The following is a 25,295-nucleotide window of genomic DNA, read 5'->3' as shown; positions in this document are numbered from 1 at the left end:
GTTACCCTATAAATAACACACAAGGATAAGCTGTGGATAATGATCTTATACAGTTTGAAATGAAGTTATATTACCTGTTTGGGAGAGATAAATCTTCTACCTCATATTTCCTCACCATGTGCACTGTGTATCGGTCATACGGCATGGAAACAGACCCTTTGGTCCAACTCATCCATGCCAAACAGGTTTCCTAAACTAAACTAAACTAGTCCCACTTGCCTGCATTTGGCCCATATCCCTCTAAACCCTTCTTATTCATGTACCTGTCTAAATGTCTTTTAAATGTTGTAACTGTGCCTGCATTTACTGCTTCCTCTGGCAGTTCATTCCATGTACGAACCACCCTCTGTGTGAAAATGTTGCCCTTCAGATCCCTCCTAAATCTTTCGCCTCTCACCTTAAAAATTGCCCCCTAGTTTTGAACTCTCCCACCCTTGGGAAAAGACCTTTGCTGTTCAACCCCTTGTGATTTTATAAACCTCTATCAGGTCACCCCTCAAACCTACGTTCCGCTGAAAAATGTCCCAACTCATCCAGCCTTTTCTAATAACTCAAACCCTCCAGTTTTGGACACATCCTGGCAAATCTTTTCTGAGCCCTCTCCAATTCAATAATATCCTTTCTGTAGCAGGGCGAGAAGAACTGGACACAGTACTCCAGAAGCGATCTCACTAACGTCCTGTACAGTCTGAACATGACGTCCCAATTCCTTAAACATTTTGGAATATTTTGGTCCAGTTGTTACAGAACAAGGGAAGTGCTGCATGCTGCCTCCATCTACCAAGCCTCATGTTTAATTTCCCCTTCCTCAGTTTCTGTTGGTTTGCTGGCCTCACTTGTCTTGTTTCCTATCATATTTCCTGTAGACTTTTCAGTTTTGGAGGAACAACGCTGCCAGATGTAAGGAAGAGGGGGATAATAACCTGCAATCACATTTAAGACATTTATGAAGGAGGGTGCTCAGAATGAGAGGTAAGCTGAAGAAGTAAGGACTGCAGTATTCTCAAGATGTGTTGTTCTTGATGGTCTCCTCTTTTCCTTTGGAAAACATGGAGGAATCAAGAAAGCAAAGTGTCAGATTGCTTTTCTTAATTCCAACCTTGGGCAGGACGTAATTATTTTTGGATCTAATCTAAATGTTACAGTTACTTAAGGCACTATCTTTGGCCCCTGACAAAAATTTTGTCCTGCAATACAGCTCCTTCTCTCATGTTGCTGTGCCAGACTATACTGAACCTAAGCATTTCATTCAGTCCAAATGGACCTTCTCACCCTGTTTTCAGAACACTATCCACCTCTAAACCCATCTCACCTCATCTGCCATTGAACCCTTCACATATCCCTTTGCCACCCCCAGCCTCGATGGGCTAAATTTCGCAGGTGACAGGAAAGTTCCAGCTTCAGAGCTGAAAGCAGGAGGCAAACCCACATGCCAGTGAGCAGTAGCTGTCAGAGCAGCATTTTGCTGGTGGCAGCCAATTAAGAAGTCAGTAGGAGCTATCATCCAATTAGTGAAGGTGGCCCACTCCTTTGAGCTGCCAGCGATCAGCCCGGTCTCCATTGTGGAAGCTCACAGGGAAGGGGGGTGTCTGCCGCTGAGTCTTGGTGGTGCTTTTGCTGCTGGTGCTATAGGCACTCATAAGCATCTTGTGTACTGACTTTTGTTTCCTGTGGTTTATGAGGAACTTCATTTGTGTAACAATTTTTCAGCAGCCCAATTAAATGGCCTATCTTCATGTGCTAGCCCAGGCAGTCAGCATGTTTTATAAAATTAGCAAAGAAGTGTTGAAGAGTTTTGACCTCTAACATCCTAAACCCAAAACTAAACTTTTTCTCCAGGTTGCAGGCCACCTAATGATGTAATCAGTACAGGGCAGATTACTGACTAGATGCAGCCTTGTATCTCAACCAAGAGGGATCGGTAGTAAGATGGTCAAGCTGAACCCAGTTACCGAAGTTATCTTGGTACTGATGCACAACAAAATCCCCTTAAATTATAAAAAAGACTAATACAAATGGCCTATAAACATTACAAGAATGTTAACTGTGGCAGGTTCCAATGCCAGCATTCTGAAAGGAAGATGTTGCTTGGTGATAAAGACTCGTGGGTTATTAAGGTGACATGCTGATCCTCATGAATTGAGACTCAGCACTGCAGTAAGAAAGGTCTACTTGGAGGAGAAAGGAAGAGGATCATAATAGGCAGCACTACATTTGATACTGAGCACACAGTTTCAGATATTTTTACTGACTGCCTCAGGCACACAAAAAAAGAAAGAACACACGCTTTGACTTATCATAACTGAATGATTGCAATTGCCAATGACTGATGTGTCCTTTCTACAGCCATTGAGAAATGCCACTACATTCCTTTTTTTAGAATCTACAGTGAATGAAGAAACAATCTCTGGATTTGTATAATTCATGGCATGTGGTATATGTATACAAATTAAAAAATGAAATGCTCTCAGTTTATTGTAATGTGTCAATTGAGCAGCGATTTAAGTGTTTTGAGGACTGCAAAAGGCCCACAATGAACCCCAATATGTTCAGTTTTAATCCCTGAAATGATTTGACATTGCCTTGCCTTGAAGCAGTGTCGGGAGCAAGGAGAAACATTTAGCATCGTCACATCCATTAAGCAGCGCAATTCCTCAACAAACCATTTCTTACCTTTGAAACCAGCAGGGAAATCATTTCTTTGAAGGTTTCTTCAATCAAATCATCGATCTTTGAGTGATACTGCTGCTGTAATTTGAAAATGAGAACAAAGTTGCAAGTTGACAGAGAAAAGAAGAAATGATTGTGAAAACAATGTCTTGTTCTACCCCAGACACAACTAAAAACTATAATTGGGGGATTTCAAATAGAAAACCTTGAGCACAATCTCCCCACCCAATGCTGTTTTGCATTCAGTGCTAGAAAGCTTCCCATGTACACTGTCGCGTTAAGCAGCTAATAGGTCTATTATCTGAGTGAATTGAGTTGTAGACCTCATTCAGGCACAGGAATGTGAAGGATACTTTTTTGTCGGCTTCATTGCAATTAGGACAACCATGTGCTTTTTCTAAAGACCCATCCAGTTGGATGAATGAAAGGCTGGAAGAAGATTCAATTAATGCAACATTTTATGTCTGACAACTCTCTTTCTTAAGTCATTTAAGCTGCTCTGTGAGAAAAGAGAGATGCTGATTGTTAGCAGCACAAGGGGCTCTGCATTCGCACAGCAAGCAGCAGTTCACTTGGGTTCACAGAATTCTTGGTGACAATAAATTTAACTTGAGATAAAATTAATTTTTTCTCTATCAACAAAGCTGGAAGGTTGGGAACAAATTAATAGGTGATACAGAGCCAAATAAAGCATTCTTCAAGAACCATGTTATTCTTTTTTTTGTGAACTGCGAGACTTTAAATTGTTATGATTAATGAAATATCTAACACGTCCCATCTTTTATTAATAACAGACAATATTGTCTCCATACACTTGATTGTCATTTATAGGGAGTTCTACTTACGAGAACTAATCTGATAGTTCAAGGACTGTAGAGTACGAAGCCTTAAATATGATTGTCATGCATGCATATAAAAATATCAAAAACTTTTCAGTTGTCAGTTAACCTTTCCTTTCTCCGAGTCATAATCATTCAGCAGGGAAACAAACCCTTCAGTCCAACTTGTTCACTCTGACCACACATCCCAACTTGATGTTGTCCCATTTGCTAGCATTTGGCCCATATCCCTCTAAACCCTTCCTATTCATGTACCCATCCAGATGCCTTTTAAATGTTGCAATTGTACCAGCCTGTGCCAGCTTGTTTCATACACACACCACCTCTGTGTGAAGAAGTTACCCCTCAGGTCCCTTTTAAATCATTCTCCTCTCACCTTAAACTACATTTTCTATTTTTTGACTTCCCCCAACCTCGGAAAATGACCTTGGTTACTCCACCTATCCATACTCTTCATGATTATATCAACCTCTAAGATCACCCTTCAGCCTGTAACGCTCCATGGATAAAAGCTCCAGCCCATTCAGCATCCCCCTTTAGCTCAAACCTTCCAATCCCAGCAACATCCTTGTACAGGTAGTTTGCCTATAACGCGATAGTTGTGTTCTTGTGTGACCTCGTGCTTTAGAAAATTGCATTATAGAAAAATGCCACTAAAAAATCATGTTGTAGGGAAATTGCTATACCTGGACAGTAGGAAGTTTGCTTTCTCCAAACAGCTTCCACTATTCATCAATCACGTTACAGCCAATTCATGTTAACAAAGCACGCGTTTTAGCAGAACTACCTCTGAATCTTTTCTGCACTCTGTCAAGTTTAACAACATCCTTCCTATCACAGGGGGACCAGAATCAAACTCAGTATTCTAAAAGCAGCCTCACCAATGTCCTGCACAGCTACAACATGACATGCCAACACCTACACTCAATACTCTGAACAATGAAGGCAAGCGTGCCAAGTGCCTTCTTCACTGTCTACCTGCGACTCCACTTTCAAGGAGCTATGCACCTACATCCCTAGGTCTTTTTGTTTAGCAACACTCCCCAAAGCCCTACCATTAACCGTTTAATTATAGTTACAACTCACCAAAACATTCAAGGACAATATCATTACCATCTATGCAAACGGGTAAACTGCTCAATAGTTGCCTCAAAATAGCTAACTGTTCTTATTCTGTCTCCTGTTGAATTGGAGCCTGATCATTTAGACATTGCATGTCTGCCCAGAGGAATTCTCTCCAAAACCATTTGCCTCGCTGCACCCACAACCTCCTGCTTTCAAAAGCCTCCAAAGATCTTATAATTAGTTTGCGCCTGTGATTTCTCCCTTGATTCCTCCTTTACATGTCTCTTTCTTTGCTTTATTTGGGTTTTGCGCATTGCTGGTGAGACCAGCACTTATTGTTTACTCCAAAAAGCCCCTGGAGAAGGTGGAGGTGAGCTGCCGTCTGGAACTGCTGCAGTCCTTGGACATATAGGGACACCCACAGTGGGATCGGCAAGGGAGTTCCAGGATTTTGAACCAGTGACAGTGAAGAAATGGAGGTATAGTTTCAAGTAAGAATGGTGTACGGCTTGGAGGGGAATTTGTGGGGGCTGGTGTCTCCACTGTGTATCTGCTGTCCTTGTCCTTTATGCTCACCTTTCCCTACTGTTGAGCGTTCAGAGATGCTTCTTTTATATGAGGAGCATAATGCAGATGCAAACTCTTGTCCTTTGTTATACTTTACACACAAACTGCACAGACCTTGTGTCAGTGTTTGTTAAGAAAAAGCTTATTGATAAATCCAAATTGAAACAATGCCAGTTATCAGCAGTATAAAAGGACCTGACTTTCACTTACATCTCCCACAGTGTCTTCCAGTAATGGATTACTTCATCTCAGTTTAACTATAGAGCTTTACACAGGATTACGGCTCACGACTGGAACTAATATTAAGGTTATTCCTAAAAACAAGGGTGAAGTTATCCCATTTGTAGTCCAAGTATGTTGGTAGGTGAGTTTCATGGTGTCCATCACTCATGGCCCAGAACTTTCTTAGGGTGGAGGTAGCTATTACGAGGGGGCATAGTTTTAAAGAGAGTGGAAGTAGGTATTGGGGAGACATCAGAAGTAGGTTCTTTACTCTGAGAGTGGTAGGGACGTGGAATGCATTGCCGGAGAGGGTAGTGGAGTCGGCCTCATTAGGGGCATTTAAGCGGCTATTAGATAGGCATATGGATGACAGTATAAGGTAGGGGTGGAGGTTAGAAAGACCTTAGGTTTAGGGTAAAAGTTCGGCACAACATCGTGGGCTGAAGGGCCTGTACTGTGTTGTACAGTTCTATGTTCTATGTTCTCTCATTATCTTCTGCTTTTCACCTCATGAGTGAGTTTCTGGGGCAATGATGTGGCCAGAAAGATGGAAATGCTTGCCACTACTGATAGTGCCAGATACCAGAGATCCTTCAATTATAACGTTGAGGACTATAGCCCGAGTGTGGCACTTTAATGTGGGCTACATAGAGACTAATGTACAGGACCTGTGGTAGGACCTGGCCAGCAGACATCATTCCACACTTATACACACCTTGAGAGAATACAGAACCACTGAAGATTCCATACATTCCTACAGGGATAGATTAAGTCCCTTTTCAAGGGAGGGCGCAGCCATTCAAGGCTGAGAGATATACAATGGGAGGTTGACATGTCTATTCTCCTTTACAGCATTATAGTCTGCTTTTCATAGCAGACTATTCAACACTGTCCTAGAGGATACTTAAGCTTTTCAGGGTAATGTAGCAGTCTATGCAACTACGAAACATTGAAGGGTGGCTGATAATGAAAGGGTCCAAAGCAGCTTCTTCAGGATCTTGTGAACTTGGTGACTATCATGAGAAACTTCACTACACAATGCTCAGAAATGATATCCTTACACATGCTGTAAGAGCAACCTAACCGTAGCCTCATGTGATGTCAGTACACGATCTCAGTGACTTTTCTATCATGGTCATGCAGAACATATCACTGAATGTCAACTATGTGTATATTGGCATCTTCAAGTGATTCCACTTCAATGTTCAACTGCATGGAAACTAGACATTTATTCAGTAACACCGAAAAGTCAAGGATTGCAAAACTGAAAAGGCCCACATGTCCCTTGCTTTAAGCAAGGGCTGCTTGCCAGATTGCCAACAGAATCTGAAATAATTAAATAAAGTTCAAACTCAGCTCACTCATCCTGGAAGAGGGTTTCAATTAGTTTCTCTCTGGCTCTATCACACTTTCTCACACGGCCCTCTTGGCCAATGTCCTCATTGTCAGTCTCCATCTTCATCCTCAGAAGATTTCTGTCAATTCCCTATTTCATTATCTGCATCTGGGATATCATTCCCTTTGCTGGTTTCAGTTAGAAAGGACACAGTATGCTACCATGATGAGGACATCCTTTCTGAGCTATACTGTAAGGCCCTGTTGATGCAGTCCGAGAACTGAAACTTCATCTTCTGTTCTACTGTGGGTCTGGCAGAAGCATGAAAGGTCTTGGATGTTCAATCTGCAACAGTCCCAGAGTTTTTAAAAGGTGTCATTAGCTGTGTTTGAGGGGATGTGTTTCCCTGCAGCCATTCCTGCAAGGGCTGGGGACTTTGGTTGAAGGCAGGAACCTGTCAGCTCTGCAGTACACAAAACCCCGGGGCAGCTCCCAGGAGATCTGGAGCAAACCTCCAGAACTTGAAATCGGTGGTCACATATAATTCCCACTCCTCTGTACAGGAACTCGGTAGGTTGCTGGTATGGTGCTCTCAAAGCAATGAGACTGCAGTTGATAGTGCCCTGAACCTGGGGGAAGACAGTGATGGTGGGAAATGCCCAAGACGCTATACTCTTTTCATCACAAGGGTAAGGTATAAACAGGTGGGATCTGGAGAAAAATGGCATTATTAAATCCCAGATGCATTAATGGATTGGGGACTAGAAGACGGCACGCAGGTTCTCAGATGCTACTTGAAACAAGTTGCTGGCATTAAAATAATCCAAGGCAGCTGTGACTTTGAAGGCCACTTGGATGGGAGTACCACCCAGTCTTTCTGAGTGCAAATCCTCTTCCAGCAGATTTCAAACTTCAGCAATGATGGAGTAGGATATCCTTAATTGGCACCTTTCAGAGTAGTGAAGAAAATGACAGTGAGGCCTGTAGATTCTGGGTCTCATCATTCTCTTCCACCTGCAGCTTCTGCCTCTGGTGGTAGTACAGCCACCGCTGAAGGTCGCTGTTCTTGCGGCACTTGCAACACAGAGCTGTGATTGCTGTTCCCTTCTATATTGTCTTCAGAGTTGGACTAAGGGAAAATGTCTCCAGTGACAGCGTTCTCCTTGTGCAGGTCAATTGTGTGGGATGTCAGAAAGGTGACATGTTTATTGAACAAATTCCTGAGTCGTCACACCCACAACAATGAAGCCTCATGTGATTCTGTCACAGAGTGTGAATCAAAAACCTTTCAAGGTGGTCACTGTCATGCTTCCATAAGGATCATTGAGATATGTTACTGTATCCAATTGTATAGTGAACATCTAAACTGTCATACTTTGGGAGTAGAATTCTGTCTGGAAGCCATCATGATAGCCAGCCAGCCAGCTCTCCACCACCCTCCCCCAACTAAAATACAGATTGGCTTTTGTATCCCAGACCATGTTCCTGCATGCTTACACCACTGAGAGAGAATCTGGCAGCTGTGATGAGTTATCATCCTGCAATGTGTTTGTGAAATGGGACTATCATGTTCAGCTTTTCACTGCCTTGTTCTCATTACATTTGCTTAGCTAACATAACAAGGAGGCAATTAGTGCGCACAATATAAATGGCTCCTGATTTATTGTGGCCATAATGTTTATTCTTCATTCTTGGACAATGAATGGCCTGCCGATGAAGCATGAACTGATGGCAGCGTTACTAAATACAGGAGGCTCGATAACGCAATTGCTTCCAGCACGGCCCTCAAACAAACAAAAACACAGAAACAGATTTAATCTACTTTGCACCATAAGTGAAGTAAGTGCACAGTCAGCATGAGTGACTTTCAGGCTCTGCTTGTGTTGTAGAAGTTCTCCCATTCTCCATATTCTTTATTGTCTTGTTGAACCCCTGGCTCTGATGGAAGTCTAGCCGCCCCCATTTTAGTTGGGTGTTTTTATATAACTATTGATGTCCTCACTTTACCTTTAGAGCACATTACTTTAGAAATTCCTTTGCCCTTGTTGGCCCTCTTGATATTGAGGCCAGAGCTACTGTGACATGTCTGAGCCTCTCCTATGCACTAAGACAACCCACTGTGACAACTATTGCTGGTCCCTTTCACAAAGAGCATTCCCTCAGACATGGAGCACAATGAAGCCTGCCCCAGACTCAAGTTGCCTGCTTTTCCAAGATTCCACAGACAGCTCATGATAAACCCTCTGATAGTTAGTGAGCAAACCCTCAGGACTGACTGTGTCCCATCACCCACACTGACTTGGTAGGAAAGCCACAAATGTGACAGTCCACTTGCTGGGCTGCTGTCTCAACAGTACTCCTGGTATTGACTTAACTGCTACAAGGACACGTCTAAGTGCCTGACTGATCGTGACCAAACCAGCAGACTGGGATAGGAAGAGCCTCTTCACTGTGGCCATATCCACTAACTGACTGTAGTCCCTCTTTACTAGACTAAGGACTGATCCTACACACATTAGCTTTTGCTTGAAACACATGCAGTGTATTTGCCATGTAAATTGCTGGCACTTGTTGCAGTTCCGAGCACGATGTAGCATCATATCCGTCCCTCTCTGACTGACAGACTGTTCAACACTCCCCATTGTCACATGCTGCATGCCTTTCCCTCCGTACTATAAAGCAGTGCAAAGCCCAGAGTCTGGCAGCTTGTAATTGAGCACTAAAGACCCTGTGTGCCCAGAAAGCAATATGAGGCTGGTTGGTAAGTTCTAAAGTGAGACAGCGTTAAGAAAGCAAGCAAAGAGCTATAAGAAGCATTTGTACATGTAAGCACAAAAGCATCCTGTGTAGATGGATGGGATACATGTCTGTCCCTGCACACAAAGCAGCTTGGAAGAAACGTGCAATTCATTGATGTCCCTGAGCTCCTAAGGAAGTTGAGGGCTTGGTGTCTGAGTTACCCCGAGAGCAGGCATGATGATATGGTGAGGTTGGTCATTTGCTGATGCCAACTTGCATATAATAAGGCTCAAGTGGAAAATCAAGAACCTTTTCTCAACGTTGAGAATCTGATCCCAATATTTTTCCACCTTTCTCTCCATTACACGTGCTACGAAGGGAGGGGAAATTTCTGTTGAAAAGTGAAGTAACACAACAAATTGCATGTTGATATTGAACTTACATGGATTGAAATTTCAAACATTCTTTTGCAAAATTTTACCTTGCACAACCTTCCTCTAAATTTACTTTTCATTGATAATAGTTTAAAGTTGCCATTCCATATTGTGTGTGAGCTCTGTTGATTTTCATATTTTTTTCTGTCACAGAAGGAGTTAGAATAGAAGAATAATGTGGTGTCACCATTGTTCAGTTGCACCAGATAATGTTGACTCCTACTTAAATCACAATTGAATGTAGTCGACTCAGCATAGACAAAGTATGAGTCAGCTTTGGAACAGTGAAGAACAGAATCAGGGAAACCAAACTGTCCTTTTCGTAACATAACTTAGATTTAAATCCAGCCCAAACTGATGGGATGATCACCTCCTCTTCCTCGATTGTTGCAAGGCACCGAAATGAAATGTGGAAATCTCACTGCTACATCATGGGTGAGGGCTTACAGAAAATTGTCCACCTTCCTGCAACCAATGGGGATATTCATGTAGGTATAATACCAGGACTTTTTGGAGTTTGAGGTTAAGGTGTCATGTCGAAGCAGACACTCAAAGATCTGATTCCTACCTCCTTTATGACGTATGTGACCTTAGAATGCTTGACATCAACACCAAGCGAGAAAGAAAGCCATCAGACCAAAATAATTTTAACACTGTGGCATTTCAAAATTCTAAAAATGGTCACATATTTAAGAACAAAGAACAAAGAAAATTACAGCACAGGAACAGGCCCTTCGGCCCTCCAAGCCTGTGCCGATCCAGATCCTCTATCTAAACCTGTCGCCTATTTTCCAAGGATCTGTATCCCTCTGCTCCCTGCCCATTCATGTATCTGTCTAAATACATCTTAAATGACGCTATCGTGCCCGCCTCTGTCACCTCCGTTGGCAACGCGTTCCAGGCACCCACCACCCTCTGCGTAAAGAACTTTCCACGCAGATCTCCCTTAAACTTTTCCCCTCTCACCTTGAAATCGTGACCCCTAGTAATTGAGTCCCTCACTCTTGCTATCCACCCTGTCTATACCTCTCATGATTTTGTAGACCTCAATCAGGTCCCCCCTCAACCTCCGTCTTTCTAATATAAATAATCCTAATCTACTCAACCGCTCTTCATAGCTAGTGCCCTCCATACCAGGCAACATCCTGGTGAACCTCCTCTGCACCCTCTCCAAAGCATCCACATCCTTTTGGTAATGTGGCGACCAGAACTGTACGCAGTATTCCAAATGTGGTCGAACAAAAGTCCTATACAACTGTAACATGACCTGCCAACTCTTGTACTCAATACCCCGTCCGATGAATGACAGCGTGCCGTATGCCTTCTTGACCACTCTATCGACCTGTGTTGCCACCTTCAGGGTACAATGGACCTGAACACCCAGATCTCTCTGTGCATCAATTTTCCCCAGGGCTTTTCCATTTACCGTAAAGAAAACAAGACGTTCCAAGGCTCATCAATCCCTTCACCAGGAAGAAGGCTACACCCAGATTTGAATTCAGATCACAGGGTTCAGAAACCAGCGCGCTCACCATTACACCATGGCAACCAGAATTATTTATTAAAACAATTTTAAAATGCTCGCAATAATTTTAATTTGTTCCATTACAAGCTCTGCAGAACAGCTCAGAGAAAAAAAATGCAAAGTTCACAATAATGGAATCACACTGAAATTGTTTGTAGAGAAAGGAAGGGGCCTCTTGCTGATGGGGCAGGGCAGGGGTGACAGCAGGACTGCAAAAAAAAGATGCAGAGAGTTACTGTGTACAAGATGCAGACTTGTAAGGGGAACAATTATTTTCAGCGCAACTTCTGACAGATTCTGGATAAAGGAAACAATTCTTTTGCTTATATAAAATGAGAAATTGTAAAAAAAATGTTGTATAATATTGAATTTCTACTGTTACTCTTTTTGCACCTTTGACTACAAATACACATGTTTAAGAAGTTAATTAATTAGGTTCAAACATAAGAACAGTCCTCAGTTTTGGTAATGCCTTTGGCATTTGTTTTCAGTGGAAGCCAGCTGATCGATTGCTTGCTTGTCAATTTCCAAATCTTCCAACCAAAGTCACCAAAACTTGCTCCCACTCATGTTTGGATGTCATACTGAGCATCTCTCCTTTTTTAAAGTCAGAGTTGAATAACAAGATGGCACACAAAATAATCAAAAGCAACACTTACCCATTGCTTACTAAACTGGAACCGGAGATGGGGAACATAAATGAAGAAAACAAGGCAGAACACAGGAAGAAGCAAAAAGGACAATGATGAACATTTAGCCAAAATTCAAGTCAATCTGTAAATCATGAGGGTATGACTTAAGACTGAAAATAAACTCATCTTAAATGATAATGTCAAAAGCCAACTAAATGAGAGAACTTAAATGAAATACATTTATTCTGATCCAATGACGATATAAGCAAAAGAAATAAATAACGTTTAAATCTCACATTGGGGAGACAATCACTTCTCCATAACGAACATCCCAAGAACACCAAAGTTAATGGATGCAATCTTATCACACCAGCAAAGAAGGAATGGAGATGGGATTGGGAACAAAATATGAAAGGTCAACATCTGTTCAACAGGCTGCCACATTCCTGTCTCTGGGTGATCTTCGAGAAACTGGTGAGTGATAGGATCAGTCCCTGTCTGACAGTGACGGATAGTCAGTAATTACCAACTGTAAGGACAACAGGAGCTTAGGAATGCTGCTCGAGGATCCTCCTAGCCGTCTCCTTTTGAGTGCTGATCCTGGCAACTCAGTTGAGGCACTGGGTGCACAGTAGAATTGGACTCATGCCTCAATGATGTTCCTGATAGAATGGGCCTCAACCACAGCACAAATTAATCCACAGGAGGATGTGCTCCTCTGCTCAAGAAGCCTACCCAGCTTTAGTTTTGATATTGATGCTCGCCTCATTCGGCACCCCCATTATGAGGTGCCCTCACACTCTCCTTGCTATCTGTACACTGCTCACCTCTCCCAAAGTTGCTTTCAACCTTGCAAAGCTTCAGGCCCTTTGATTGTTCCTCAGGAACCTGCCCACCCTTCTTGATTGGACAGAGCTCCGAATTGGAACCTCTTATTGGGCTGGCTTTGAAAAAATCTTGCAGGCAAGCGGGACAATCTCAGACAATCAGAGACAGGATCGATATTGTCCCTGATGGAAGTATATTTTCAAAAGATGACAATACACCCAAGAAACCATACTGTTATTCAAATTTCAAATGGATTTGTAAACTAGAAAGGCCATAAACTACATTGCTCGGGAAAAGAAAAGCATATCTTTTTGTAATTTCCCTGGCTCTCACTCCGTCTGAGACAGAGAATACTTTCATCAGATACCAACCCGCACAGCAATGCTGTTTTGAACTGAGTCATTATAACATGTGTCCATGTCTCCCTCCTTTCTTTCTCCGCCTGTGGAAGGTGAGTTCGTTCCCACTTGAAACTTTATTCACACAGCATGGCTGAGAATTGGAAATCAAGCATGGGATGAATAGGACCTGATAACAACCCTTTTCAGCTCGATTCCTATCTGCCAGAAAACCAGAAGCTGATCCTAACCAATCAATCCCTATGTTTTGTTGCAATAATGGGAGAAAGCATTCAATCATATAAACAGTTCACTTAGTAAATACTGCAAAATATTTTCTAACATGTATTCAACTAATTAATTGTTAATTTGAATAAATACATTTGAAATCCACATTCACTTCACCAATGAATGCTAATAGTGAGATAATGCATTGCACTTTTTCTAGTTTTACTTCATATCAATTTGTTGTTTGACAAATTGTATAAGGCTTTCAGAAAAAGGTTAAGATAGAAAAATAATTAAGATATTTTCTTTAATTTCATTGTGTGATGAAATGGGTAATTTCAAAGTTTGTATTTTTTGAGGTAGACCTTAACTGAAAAGGGAAACAGCAAAGGCCTTTCAGTTTCTATGGAAACTAAGAATGGCAACCAAATCTCTGGTAAGACTGAACATGAATGAAAATCTATAAAAAGACAGTGAGCCATCTGAACTCAGTTAGTGACCTTATGGTGCAGAACAGGCAAGCTTAAGAAAATGGAGTCTAGATACAGAATCTGAAAGCATACTGTTGCTGCAGATGGTTCAGCTATCTGAACATAGCATCGGAGGCATCTGATCCACGACATCAGACTACTGCAAACAGAGTCGAAAAGGCTCTGCAGGTATGAACCATTTTTGGTGAAAAACACATCGGTGGAGCGTAGATTGGTTGTGTGCTGTTGTTGGCTGAGGATCACGCTAAATCCTAGAAGAGGAGCAACTGAAATTCTTTGTGAGACAGATAGAATTTAGAAGGACTTTGTGATAGAGATGTAATGTTGACTGGGCTGCTGTGCCAATTCTTAAGATGTGCCTTAGTTGTATTTGTCATCTAATGTTTAATGTTTAATTTATTATTTATAATTGACAATAATTTGCCCATTTAACTAAAACTGGTTTTGAATGAGAGTGTTTCAGAATTTACAACATAATATTTTGCATTTGCTTTGTTTGACTCCTTTATATTAAAAATTCTTTTGTTTTAAACCATGGAAACTTGTGACTTCAATTTTTCACTAAATAATTGGGATTTTGGATTTCTTCTTTTTCTATGTTACCAATCTCCACCGAGATCATAACAATTGGAAATGCAATCTTTTTTGACTGTACAACTTCAAATTATCCGTGACATTTCTTTTGCCGTGTGAAGAATGATGTCTATTGTGAGATCACACCAAATCCAGTTTCTTATTTGTAGTTTCTATTTAAAGCAGACGAAAGGATAAAGTCCTGATTTCACATTAAGCATTTCTATGGAAAGTTAAATGTCAGGAAACAAACCCAGAACACAAGGTGTTGTTAGACAACTGATTGGGGCTTTATGGTGGAACGGATGGTAGCAGCTTCAGATGAAAAGTCAATGCTTTAAAATAAAATGACTTTTGAAACATTTGTCAAACTAAATTCCAGTGAAAAAAGCTTCTTTAAAAAAAAAGTCAAGCAATCAATGCATTAACAGTGGAAAATACAAAGAGAAGTGAAATAATGAATAAAGTTAATGCCTACCTCTTGTGCACCTTCTAAAATGCACAGTTTTGTAGACTGTTTCTTGGCGTCCACGAGCACATTGATCATGGTACAGACAGAAGAAGGAACACGCAAATCTGTTGACTTGTTCATTTTTTGTAACTTGACTTCAAATGCAACTCTTGTTCTGTTTAATAGAAATAAAAATGCAGTCTTTCAGATATGATTGCTGCTGGTAAATAGTTGCTGCTAAACTGCTCATAGTCAAAGAATTAGGAATATGCAAGCAAACTGATGCAGGGAAACACACTTAAAATCAGTTATGATAACCCAAATCTCCATTTATAAAGATGGTGGGCTTATATCTAAATTTACTGCTCCACACACCAGACATATTCTTTTACATGGCAGCCTGTTTCCAGACCTCCACTAAAGGTACTATGAGTTGTCCCATGGGAAAACTGAACAAATTACAGGCCTTTTTCAGACTCACTATTGTGCCACTCACTTTGTATCACCCATTGGGATGCAGCTGAGTTGACCAAGTAAAATGAAATCAAGTCATTGCACATTGAGGCTCCAATATGTTAAACTACATTATAAGGATTAAACATCTTTTATTATTGATAATGCTTCCAACTACCCTAAAACATACTATTCTTGGTAAAATAAATTTTGCAGGGTTGAATTCTTCTTGTATGATCAATAAAGAAATGAAACACTTCAGTCCATGTTTGACAAAAATAACTGATTTCAGTCATAGTGAACCTATGAAACATTTCCTCTTTCTAATATTTACATGTATGTGCTCCCCTGTGGTATGGTTAAGTATGTGTTAGTGATTGAAAGAAAATTCTTCCAAAAGTAAAGATATTAATAAACATACCAAACTCAACCCACACTGTAACGTAGGCAATTAATGGCATCACAGAGACTTAGAGCAGATTGGAAGGATGAAATTTAACATTCGTATCTGTTAAATTGCCTGTTATTTTGAATTATGTGCAAGACAGTTACAAGTAGATTCTATTATTTAAATTCATTTAATTTCTGTTTATTCTGTTTTAATTATTTTGTTTCTCTGGTCCCTTTACAGCTGTCAAAGCTGCTGCCAAACTCAGTTGGCAACAGATAGGCATTACTGCTGGCGTGCTGAACGGGAGATTGGTTGACACTCTGCCACCTGTTAGTGTCTCAGAAGGATTCCCTCAATTAGAACCAACTGTCTTCAATCAGGTTTCAATGTGGACATTGTCCCCAAGCTGCTGTTGCACAACTCCAGTGGCTGCTGAAATAACTCCATAGATGCCGGTAGCCCATCACCAAGTTACACTTTATTTACACATGGACAGTCCTTGACATTTAGTCAGCTCTCAGAGTGAACAGAACCTCTGACGTTTCTGTTCTTACCCGTCAGCCAGAGCTCCCTGATTGAAACTGTTAATCTGGGCCAATCAGAGATCTCTTACTCTATGAGGTCCACCTGGCTGACCTCGTTACAATCACTACATCCCTGCCCTTCCAAACCTGAGGACATAGGCTGGATCTTTTCTTTTTGTAGCTCCTCCCTCCTCCTAGGGGCGCTACAGCACCCAGGTCAGGTTCCTCTAACTCTGCCTCTGAAACGGATGGCGTTTAACATGCAGTAACTTGCCTCTTGTGCCCAGACTGTCTTGGAAGAAATTCATTCTCTTCTTCAGGTAGCAAAGGCATCGAGACGGTGGCATCTGCCATGTCCATCTTGGATTCTGAGGTATCTTCAATGCTTTGCAGAGAGGGAGAACCCATGGCTTCCAGAACAGTTGGAAAGTCAGTCAAGGGGATGAGCACATTTTGCTCCCACACCGTTTGGGAGTTTGCAGCTTTCATATGGTCCATGTGCTTGTTCAGGACCATCACACCTACCCAATCTTTATACATGAATGGTCCTGACCTCATGTTGACCATGTCTTTTACCCCATTCAGGGTCATTCTGGTGATTGCTACAACAAACTTCATCCCCTGAAGTAAACTGTCTCTCTTGCTTAGTGGAGTCTTATGTTCGGCATTGGTGTTCTTGATGCCGTTTCACATCCTTCCTATTGGGTCTGGGAAGAACAGATTTAACCTGGTGTGGAGTCTTCTCCCCAGTAGCAACTCTGCTGGAGCTATCCCTGTAGTCTCAGGAAGGGTGCTCCTATAATCAAATAAGAACTGGGACAGTTTGGCATCTAGCGAATCTGTCGGCTGTTCCTTTAAGCCTGCCTTCAAACTTTGGATTGCTCTTTCTGCCTGACTATTGGATGATGGATGGTTTGGAGATGTCCTGATATGTAGAATATCGTTCAACTTAAGGAAATACTCAAATTCCCTGCTGGTAAATGATGGCCTGTTATCTGTGACCAACAAACCAGGAGTCCATGTATTGCAAAAGACACTGCACAGTTTTCTATCATCCCCATGTTTGATGAATGAACTCTATGCATGTCCAGCTACTTTGAGTGGCACGTCCACAATGACTAAGAATATTGAGTCCATGAAAGGCCCTGCATACTCAATATGTAACCAAGTTCAGGGTTTACCTGGCCATTCCCAGCAATGTGGAGGTGCGATTAGCAGTAATTTTATCCTTGCTGGCACTCTGGGCACTGCCCCACCAATATGGCTATATCTGCATCAAATCCCAGCCACCAGACATAACATCTCACCAATATTTTCATTTTGGAAACCCTTGGATAATCCTGGAGGAGTTCACCCAGTATTGAGTGACAAAATTTGCTCAGGACAAACACTCTTGCTCCCTGAAATAAAATGCCGTGCTCTACTGTCATCTGGTGTCTCTGGGTGCAAAAAGGTTTCAATTCTGATTGTGATGGCCCTTAAGGCTCCCCCATCACCACCAGCTGTTTCAGTTATGCCAGGACTGGATCTTTCTGTGTCCAAAGTCTGATATTGTCAGCTGTGACTAGAAGGGGGTCCAAAAGACTTTTCCAGTGGTGGTACCAGCGGTGGTGTATCTGCCAGTGGGAGGTGGTTCAATGCATCAGCATTTGCTACTTGGCCTCCCAGACATGTTCCAACTTGTAATTATATGCACTTAGTATTAGAGCCCTCCACGGAATTTGGCCTGAAACTACGGGTAGCACTGCCTTGTTCTCTTTAAGTAGACCGAGCAGGGGTTTCTGGCCCGCTATTATTACAAATTTATGTTCATAAAGGTATTGGTGGACCTTCCAGACTCCAAATATGACTGCAAAACCTTCCTTCTTGATCGGGCATATATTCGCTCTGCATCAATCAAAATCCTGGATGCATATGCTATTGGGCGTTCCCCTCCATTAGGCCACCTATAAGCTGACACTACCCCGATACTGAAGGAGGATGCATCACATGTCAATACCAGATCTCACTTGGGATCATTGTGTGTCAACACCTGGAGGATAATAGCTGTTTCTTCACTTCCCTGAAAGCTATGGCTCGGCTATGCAACCATTTTCAAGGCTGACCCTTTTTTAAAAGTTGATGCAAAGGGGCCAGGATGGAGGTTGGTTATGTATGAACTTCCTGTCATTATTCAGCAGCCCAAGGAAAGACCTAATCTCTGGTATAGATGTAGGAACCAGGGCACTTTTGATCACCCTCACTTTATCTTCCAACGGGTGACTCGTTGACTCTGTAGCCCAAGTGGGTCACGTGGGGTGCCTGGAACACATTTTTTCCCTTCTACGGCACAAACCCACCTGGGAGAAACATCTAAGGACTATGTCCAAGTCCTCTAAGTGCTCCTTATTGGTCTTCCCTGGTATTAGCACGTCATCTAGATAAATGGCGATCTGGGGTAGACCTTGTAAAACACTCTTCATCATCCACAGAAAAACACCACAGGAAGACGATACCCCAAATGTCAGTCTCATATATTAGTACAAACCCTTATGGGTATTAATTGCAGCTTACTTCTGGGAATCCTCATCTAACTGCTACTGCAAGTATGCACGGCTCATGTCCAGCTTTGTGAAGGACAGTCCCATACCAGCATTGCGTATAAATCCTCTATACAAGAGATTGGGTATTTATCCAGCTGAGTAAAGCAGTTTACCGATTGTTTAAAATTCCCACAAAGGTGAACCAACCTGTCAGGCTTCATAATCGGTACAAATGGTGCTGCCCATTCTGCAAACTGGACTGGTTTGATGATTCCTTCACTTTCCAGCCTTCTGATTTCTGCCTATACTTTTGCCCATAAGGCAAATGGCACTGGGTGGGCCTTGCAGGATCATGGACTTACTCCCTAGTCAATTTGCAAGGTGGCCTTGTCTTCTCTGATAGCCCCTAGGCCTTCTTGAAAAGCTTCCAGGTATTTAATTAGGACTCCACTCAGGCAGCCATTTTCTAATTGAAGAATGTGAGCTAGTCTAGGCGAATCTTTCTCAACCAATTTCACGCCATCAAGCTTGGGCCCAAGCCTTATACCACAACCAGTGGTAACCAGCTGCTTCTCATAAGAGACCAGAATCGAAGTTGTACCTTTAATCTGTAAAGGTTCCTCAGTATAGGTTCTCAGTCTAGCCGAGGTCTTGCACAAACCCAAGGGTTGTTGTCCAGAGTGAATTTTGTTAAAGACTGGTTCTGCGATCTCTGAAACGGCCGCACCAGTATCAACCTCCTTTGGAACAGGGTGACCATTTAACCAGATTTTTATATTGAATGGTTCTGATTTGTATGTTGCTAAGCAATTGAACTGTTCCAAACCAGGTGTAGGTGGGCTTTCCAGAGTGTGCATTCTCCTGGACACCAGCCTATGAATTCTCATACTCAATTTAGGTCTAACGGGACTCTTTTGCTCTCTTGAGTCCACATACCTGCAGCAAAATGGCAGGCCGGCCCGGATCCTGAAGAAAACGTTAACCATCTGGTCGAGGTTTGGCTTTGTTTTGGGGTTTTGCTGTGGGTTAACCTACAGTCCCTCTATTCAGGTTATGTCCTGAGTGAGGGTATGCAATTCCCTTCACTCATGTGGTGTTCCCCAAGCTCAGGGTAAGGGTGTCCCCTTCCATCAGAATACCCTGTTACTCATATGTTCCACTTGCCACATTTTCCAATGATAAAACCAGTTGTAGTGCCCGTTTGAATTCCAGTTGGGTTTCAGGTCTAGGGGCTGTCAGAGGAGACAAGGCCACCTTGCAAGTTGACTAGGAAGTAATTCCATGATTCTGCAAGGCCTGCCCACTGCCACTTGCCTTACAGGCAAAAGCAGAGGTAGAAATCAGGAGGCTAGAAAGTGAAGGAATCATCAAACCAGTCCACTTTTGCATGGTCACATCATTCATCCCACATACCAAACATTCTCTCAGCATCTCATTAAGGGTTAAACCAAAGTCACATGCCTCTGCCAGCCATCTTAACCGAGTCAAAAATCCCGATATGGATTCCCCCGGTTCTCGAATTGCCAAGTAAAACCAATAGCATCTCAGAATTAGAGGAGGCTTGGGGTTGTAACATTCCTTAACTAAATCCGTCAACTCTTGAAAGGTTTTAACATCTGGTGCCTCAGGGAAAGTTAGGCTCCTAATAACCATAAAAGCTGTGGGCCCACAAGCTGTTAAGAGAATGATTCGTTGCTTTCCATGTGCTCTAATGTCATTTTTCCAAATTCTTTCCACACACCAGGCCCATTCTTTGATAGCAGGATCGAATTAGTCAAGCTTTGCAAATAATAGCATGATGCCAGAAACATTTGCCCCAACTCTGAGACAACTGTTGCAAGCAAATTTCTTCAGCAGTGTGCTTTTCTGTCACCACCACTGAAATAACTCCACAGAGACCAGTATCCCATCACCAAGTCATCCTTTATTTACACGTGGAGCATCCTTAACACTGATCCAGCTCCTTCAGAGCCAGGTCTCAGAGTCAGCAGGATGCCCGACACTCCTGTTCTTATCTGTTAGCCAGAGCTCCCTGTTTGGACCAGATTAACATCCTCAATCAGGGAACTTGTTTCTATGAGAGCCACCTGGCTGACCTTATTATAATCGCTACAGCTACTCTCACTGCAGCAGCAGAAACATTCACAGAACAGATTGCCAACCTACTCTTAGGAATGCTGCATAATGTGTAGAGACAATAAAACAAGGGCAAAAAAAAAAGACTGTTTTCTAACTTGTACTTTTGAACTGCTGCACGTTTCCTTGCTAAATTGCTTTTCTCTCAAAAAGCATTGATGCTTTCTTCAGTGAGTTGCTAAGACGGGAGGAGAATGTAACCAAGTATGCTGCCTCCTCCTGGTCAGTTTTTTGGTCAGCCTCTTGAAATGGCATGCCCACTCATGGATGCCAGGTACAAACAACATTAGTGTCAGCTATACTGCAACCCCACATCCCCTTTCCACAATCATTGTAAACCTTGCTGATGACGCCTTTTCTTGTCTGTTGACAGAGTATTTGGCTGCAGTGACACTATGTAACGGAGATACCAATGTAGAAGGCCATTCAGCCCATCTTAATTAACCTACCAAAAAGTTCCTAGAGTTCTACTATTTCTTAAATATTTCCAGAGTTATCGCCTCCACCACTCTACGTGGAAATCTATTTTATACACTGGTCATTCTGTAAGTCAGGATGAAACTCTCAATATCAATTCAAAATGTACCTTTTGCGAGTTGAAATCGGGTGGCCAGATTTTTACATAGATTCGGTGGTCTCAGCCTGTCCTGGAGATCAGCATGGAGGAAATTGTAGATGGGGGTGGGGTGTAGGGAGAAGTTCCTTAGGAGGGATTCTTGTGGGGCACTGGTAGTCTCCCTACCTCTGAAGCAGGAGACCCAGACTCAAGTCATATAGATATGGAGCTGCCTGCTCCAGAGATGTGTAATGACCACTCTGGACAGGTTAAGTAAAACTATCTGGAACTTCCTTGGGTGTCTTCCATGTGCACAAAGTGACGAAATAGGAGGCTAGCCCTCAGCCCACAGAAACTTTGCCACGTTTCACCATCTAGGAGGTCCTGAAGGCCATTAATCAACCACATATAGAATGCAGTTGGCCCATAGATGAGCAGGTTACCTGATGCAGGTAAAGCCCAGGAGGAAATGTGCCAGTGTTATATCCACCATTGGGGCCGTCATGCCAGTTTTACATCTTCCCACCCCCAAATCAGCTGTCAATCTGCACTGGAAGTGGAGGGCATATAACTTAGGACAATGTCACCTTGTTCTATTGTCATGATTTAACTTAAACTAATATTATATTTTTACCATTTCCATCATCTTAACTGACTTTATATGTCTTTAAGATCACAGCTTATAACATTTAGCCTTCACTATGAAAAGCTCAAGTTTCTCCTAATTCAGGATTTTGACATTAGGGATCGACCATTTTCATTCATTCAGGGGATATGGACATCACTGCATAGGCAGCATTTATTCCTCAACTCCAGTCACCTTTGAGAAGGTGGTAGTGAGCTGTTTTCTTAAACCACTGCACTCCATTTGGTGTAGGTACTCCCAAGTGAGGGAGTTCCAGATTTTGTCCCAACAACACTAAAGGAATACCCATATTTTGCCATGTCAGGATAATGAGTGGCTTAGAGGGAAACTTGTCTGTGGTGATGTTCCCAAGTATCTGCTGCCCTTCTCCTTCTAGATGTAGTAGTTGTTGGTTTGTAAAATGCTGTTTAAGGGCACTTGCTAAATTAAAGCAGTCTATCTTGTAGACACTGGTGCTACCATGCATTGGTGATGGAAGGTTTGGATGTTTGTGAATGTGGTGCCAACTAAGAGGACTGCTTTGCACTGGATGGTGTCAAGCTTGTTGATATTGTATTCATCTAGGTGCGTGGGCAGTATTCCAGTACACTCCTGACTTGTGCCTTCTAGATAGCAGACAGGCTTTCGGGAGTGAAGAGATGACTTACTTACTACAGAATTCCTAGCCTCTGACCTGCTCTTGTAGCCAAGTATTTATACGCAAATCCAATTCAGTTTCTGGTCAGGTGGTAACTCCCAGGATATTGATAGTTTGGTGTTCAATGATAGTAACATCAATGAATGTGAAGGGATGATCATCATTAGCTGACACTCGTGTGGAACAAACACCACACTTGTCAGCTCGAACCTGGATATTGTCCAGGTCTTGCTGCATTTGGCCATGGACTGCTTCAGTACCTGTGGAGGTGTGGATGGTGCTGAACTTTGTGCAATCATCAGTGAACATCCCCACATCTGACTTTACGATGGACAGAAGGTCATTAATGAAGCAGCTGAAGATGGTTGGGCTGAGGATTATCACGAGGAACTCCTTAAGAGATGTCCTGGATTTGTGATGACTGACAGCCAACAACCACAACTATTTTCATTTGTATAGATACTGGTTCCAACCAGTGGAGTTTTCTCCCTGATTCCCATTGACTTTAATTTTTTTTAAGGGCCATATGCAGGCAAATGTGGTCTTGAAGACAGGGCTGTCACTCTCATTTCACCTCTGGAATTCGGTTCTTTTGCCCATTTTGAACCAAGGCTGTAATTAGATCAGGAGCTGATCGGCACTGACTGAGTGTCAACACACACACTGCACAGCCTTCAACATTAACTATCTGCCTTGTGTTGGCAGCCAGAGCTAGATGCATTGCCCAAAGTGATATAAAGCGCTGTACACGTGCATCATGACTTCTTCTGACTTGAACTGTACTGGCTGAGCTAAGTTGTTCAATATTCTATTGAGTTTATTTCTGGGACATGTTGAACTTTAAGCTATGAAGAATTCCGAACTCTCTCAACGGCATCATGATAAATTTATTTCGGTAAAACACAATACAGGCATTCACGCAGCCTGGTTGGGTTGCCACTTCTGTGAAAAAAATGGCAAAGGGTGATTAGAAGTATCTTCCTTTTATGAATCCATAATGCTTGCTTTTTACTATTATAAGAGTTTACTTTCAGTTAACAATTCCATAATTCCTGTGAAATGGAATTAAGACTAATGTGTCTATAATTATGTACATCTGTTTTGTTTCCATTTTTATCAATATGAGCAGCACACATTAGCCTGTCTTCAATACACTGGTAGCCAGACATAGAATCCCTACAGTGTGGAAGCAGGCCATTCGGCCCATCGAGTCAACACGGATCCTCCGAAGAGTATCCCACCTCCCCAGTCCTATAACCCTGCACATCCCATGGCCAATCCACCTAACCTGCGCATCTTTGGTCTGTGGGTGGAAACCGGAGAACCTGGAGGAAACCCACAGAGACACAGGAGAACGTGCAAACTCCACACAGATAGTCATCCGAGGGTGGAAGTGAACCAGGTGTTGTGAGGCAGCAGTGCTAACCACTGAGCCACCATGTCGTTCCAGCCAATGTCCAGTCATTCTCTCTCATGTTGATCATCAGTGGCCAGAAGTTTCTTTACTCATCTCTCACAGCTCTCTCAAATGAATACCAACTACCTCTGGGTCTTCAGCCTTTTCAGCCTGTCTACTGCTTCGATCACATATCTATCAAAGTCAACGGTTTTGCTTGGGTTAATTCTTTTGAAACACTGCTCATGACACTTCATGGCAGAAGTAATCATTCAGACATTTTATGCATTTTGGTTCATCCTCAGTCTCAAATGCTCTTGTATTTCAACATTTCGATGGATTCTCTTACAAATATACGTATTGTGAGGTACGAGCAGATGTGGAATATTTGGTCCTCTGTTATTCAATAATCTGATCTGTTCGTGGCCTCAATTCCATGTCACTGCTTACCTCCAAAACTCTTTGTGCCTCTTGTTAGTCATGAATAACTAAATTTGTATTAAAATATTCAGTGACCCAGTCTCCACTGGTGTCCGAAGAAGAGAATTTAATCAAACAACAAACTACCCCCAGAGGTGAAAAAAAATTCCCCTTATCTCCATCTTAAATGGGAGTAACTTGGATAGAAAACGTGTCCTACCATTTTGGTCTGTCCCACATAAGGAAACATCCTTTCATAATTCACACTGTCAATTCCCTTCATGTTTCAATAAGATCACCTTTTATTCTTCCAAATTCCAATGAATGCTGGTGCAACATTTCCAACCTTCATCCCAGGAATCAGTTCAGTGAACCTTCTTTAAATGCCTTTCATGCTATTCTATCCATTTTCAAGTAAGGAGACATGAACTGCTCAAAGTGCTCCAGATATCATCTCAAGAATGATCCATACAACTGCAGCAAAACATTCCCGTTTTATATTCATTTCCGTCATGATTGACCACTTTCCATTTGCCTTCCTAATTCTTGCTGTACTGCAAAATAGCGCCAATGACTCACATACCAAGATGCCTCTCACAGTAGTTATACTGAAAATAGATTTTTTTAATGCCCCATTTTATCCTTCATTCCATATTCCTTTTCTACTCTCATGGAC

At 42.2% G+C, this 25,295-nt stretch overlaps 1 protein-coding gene across 1 annotated transcript in view; it reads right to left on the bottom strand.

The window, feature by feature from the left end:
* cadps2 (Ca++-dependent secretion activator 2) overlaps nt 1-25,295 on the bottom strand; it is a 602,458-nt gene that overhangs the window by 75,272 nt on the left and 501,891 nt on the right. The window contains exons 22-24 of the mRNA XM_048607831.1: nt 14,966-15,113; nt 12,057-12,071; nt 2,674-2,748 (exon numbers count right to left, since the gene is read on the bottom strand). Of these exons, the coding sequence (XP_048463788.1) occupies nt 2,674-2,748; nt 12,057-12,071; nt 14,966-15,113 (238 nt within the window). The remainder of the gene's footprint in view (nt 1-2,673; nt 2,749-12,056; nt 12,072-14,965; nt 15,114-25,295) is intronic.

Source organism: Rhincodon typus, chromosome 18 (assembly GCF_021869965.1).
Source record: "Rhincodon typus isolate 14 chromosome 18, sRhiTyp1.1, whole genome shotgun sequence".
NCBI lineage: Eukaryota > Metazoa > Chordata > Chondrichthyes > Orectolobiformes > Rhincodontidae > Rhincodon > Rhincodon typus.
The sequence above is the reverse complement of the archived record's forward strand: the minus strand, read 5'-3'. Positions and strand labels throughout refer to the sequence as shown.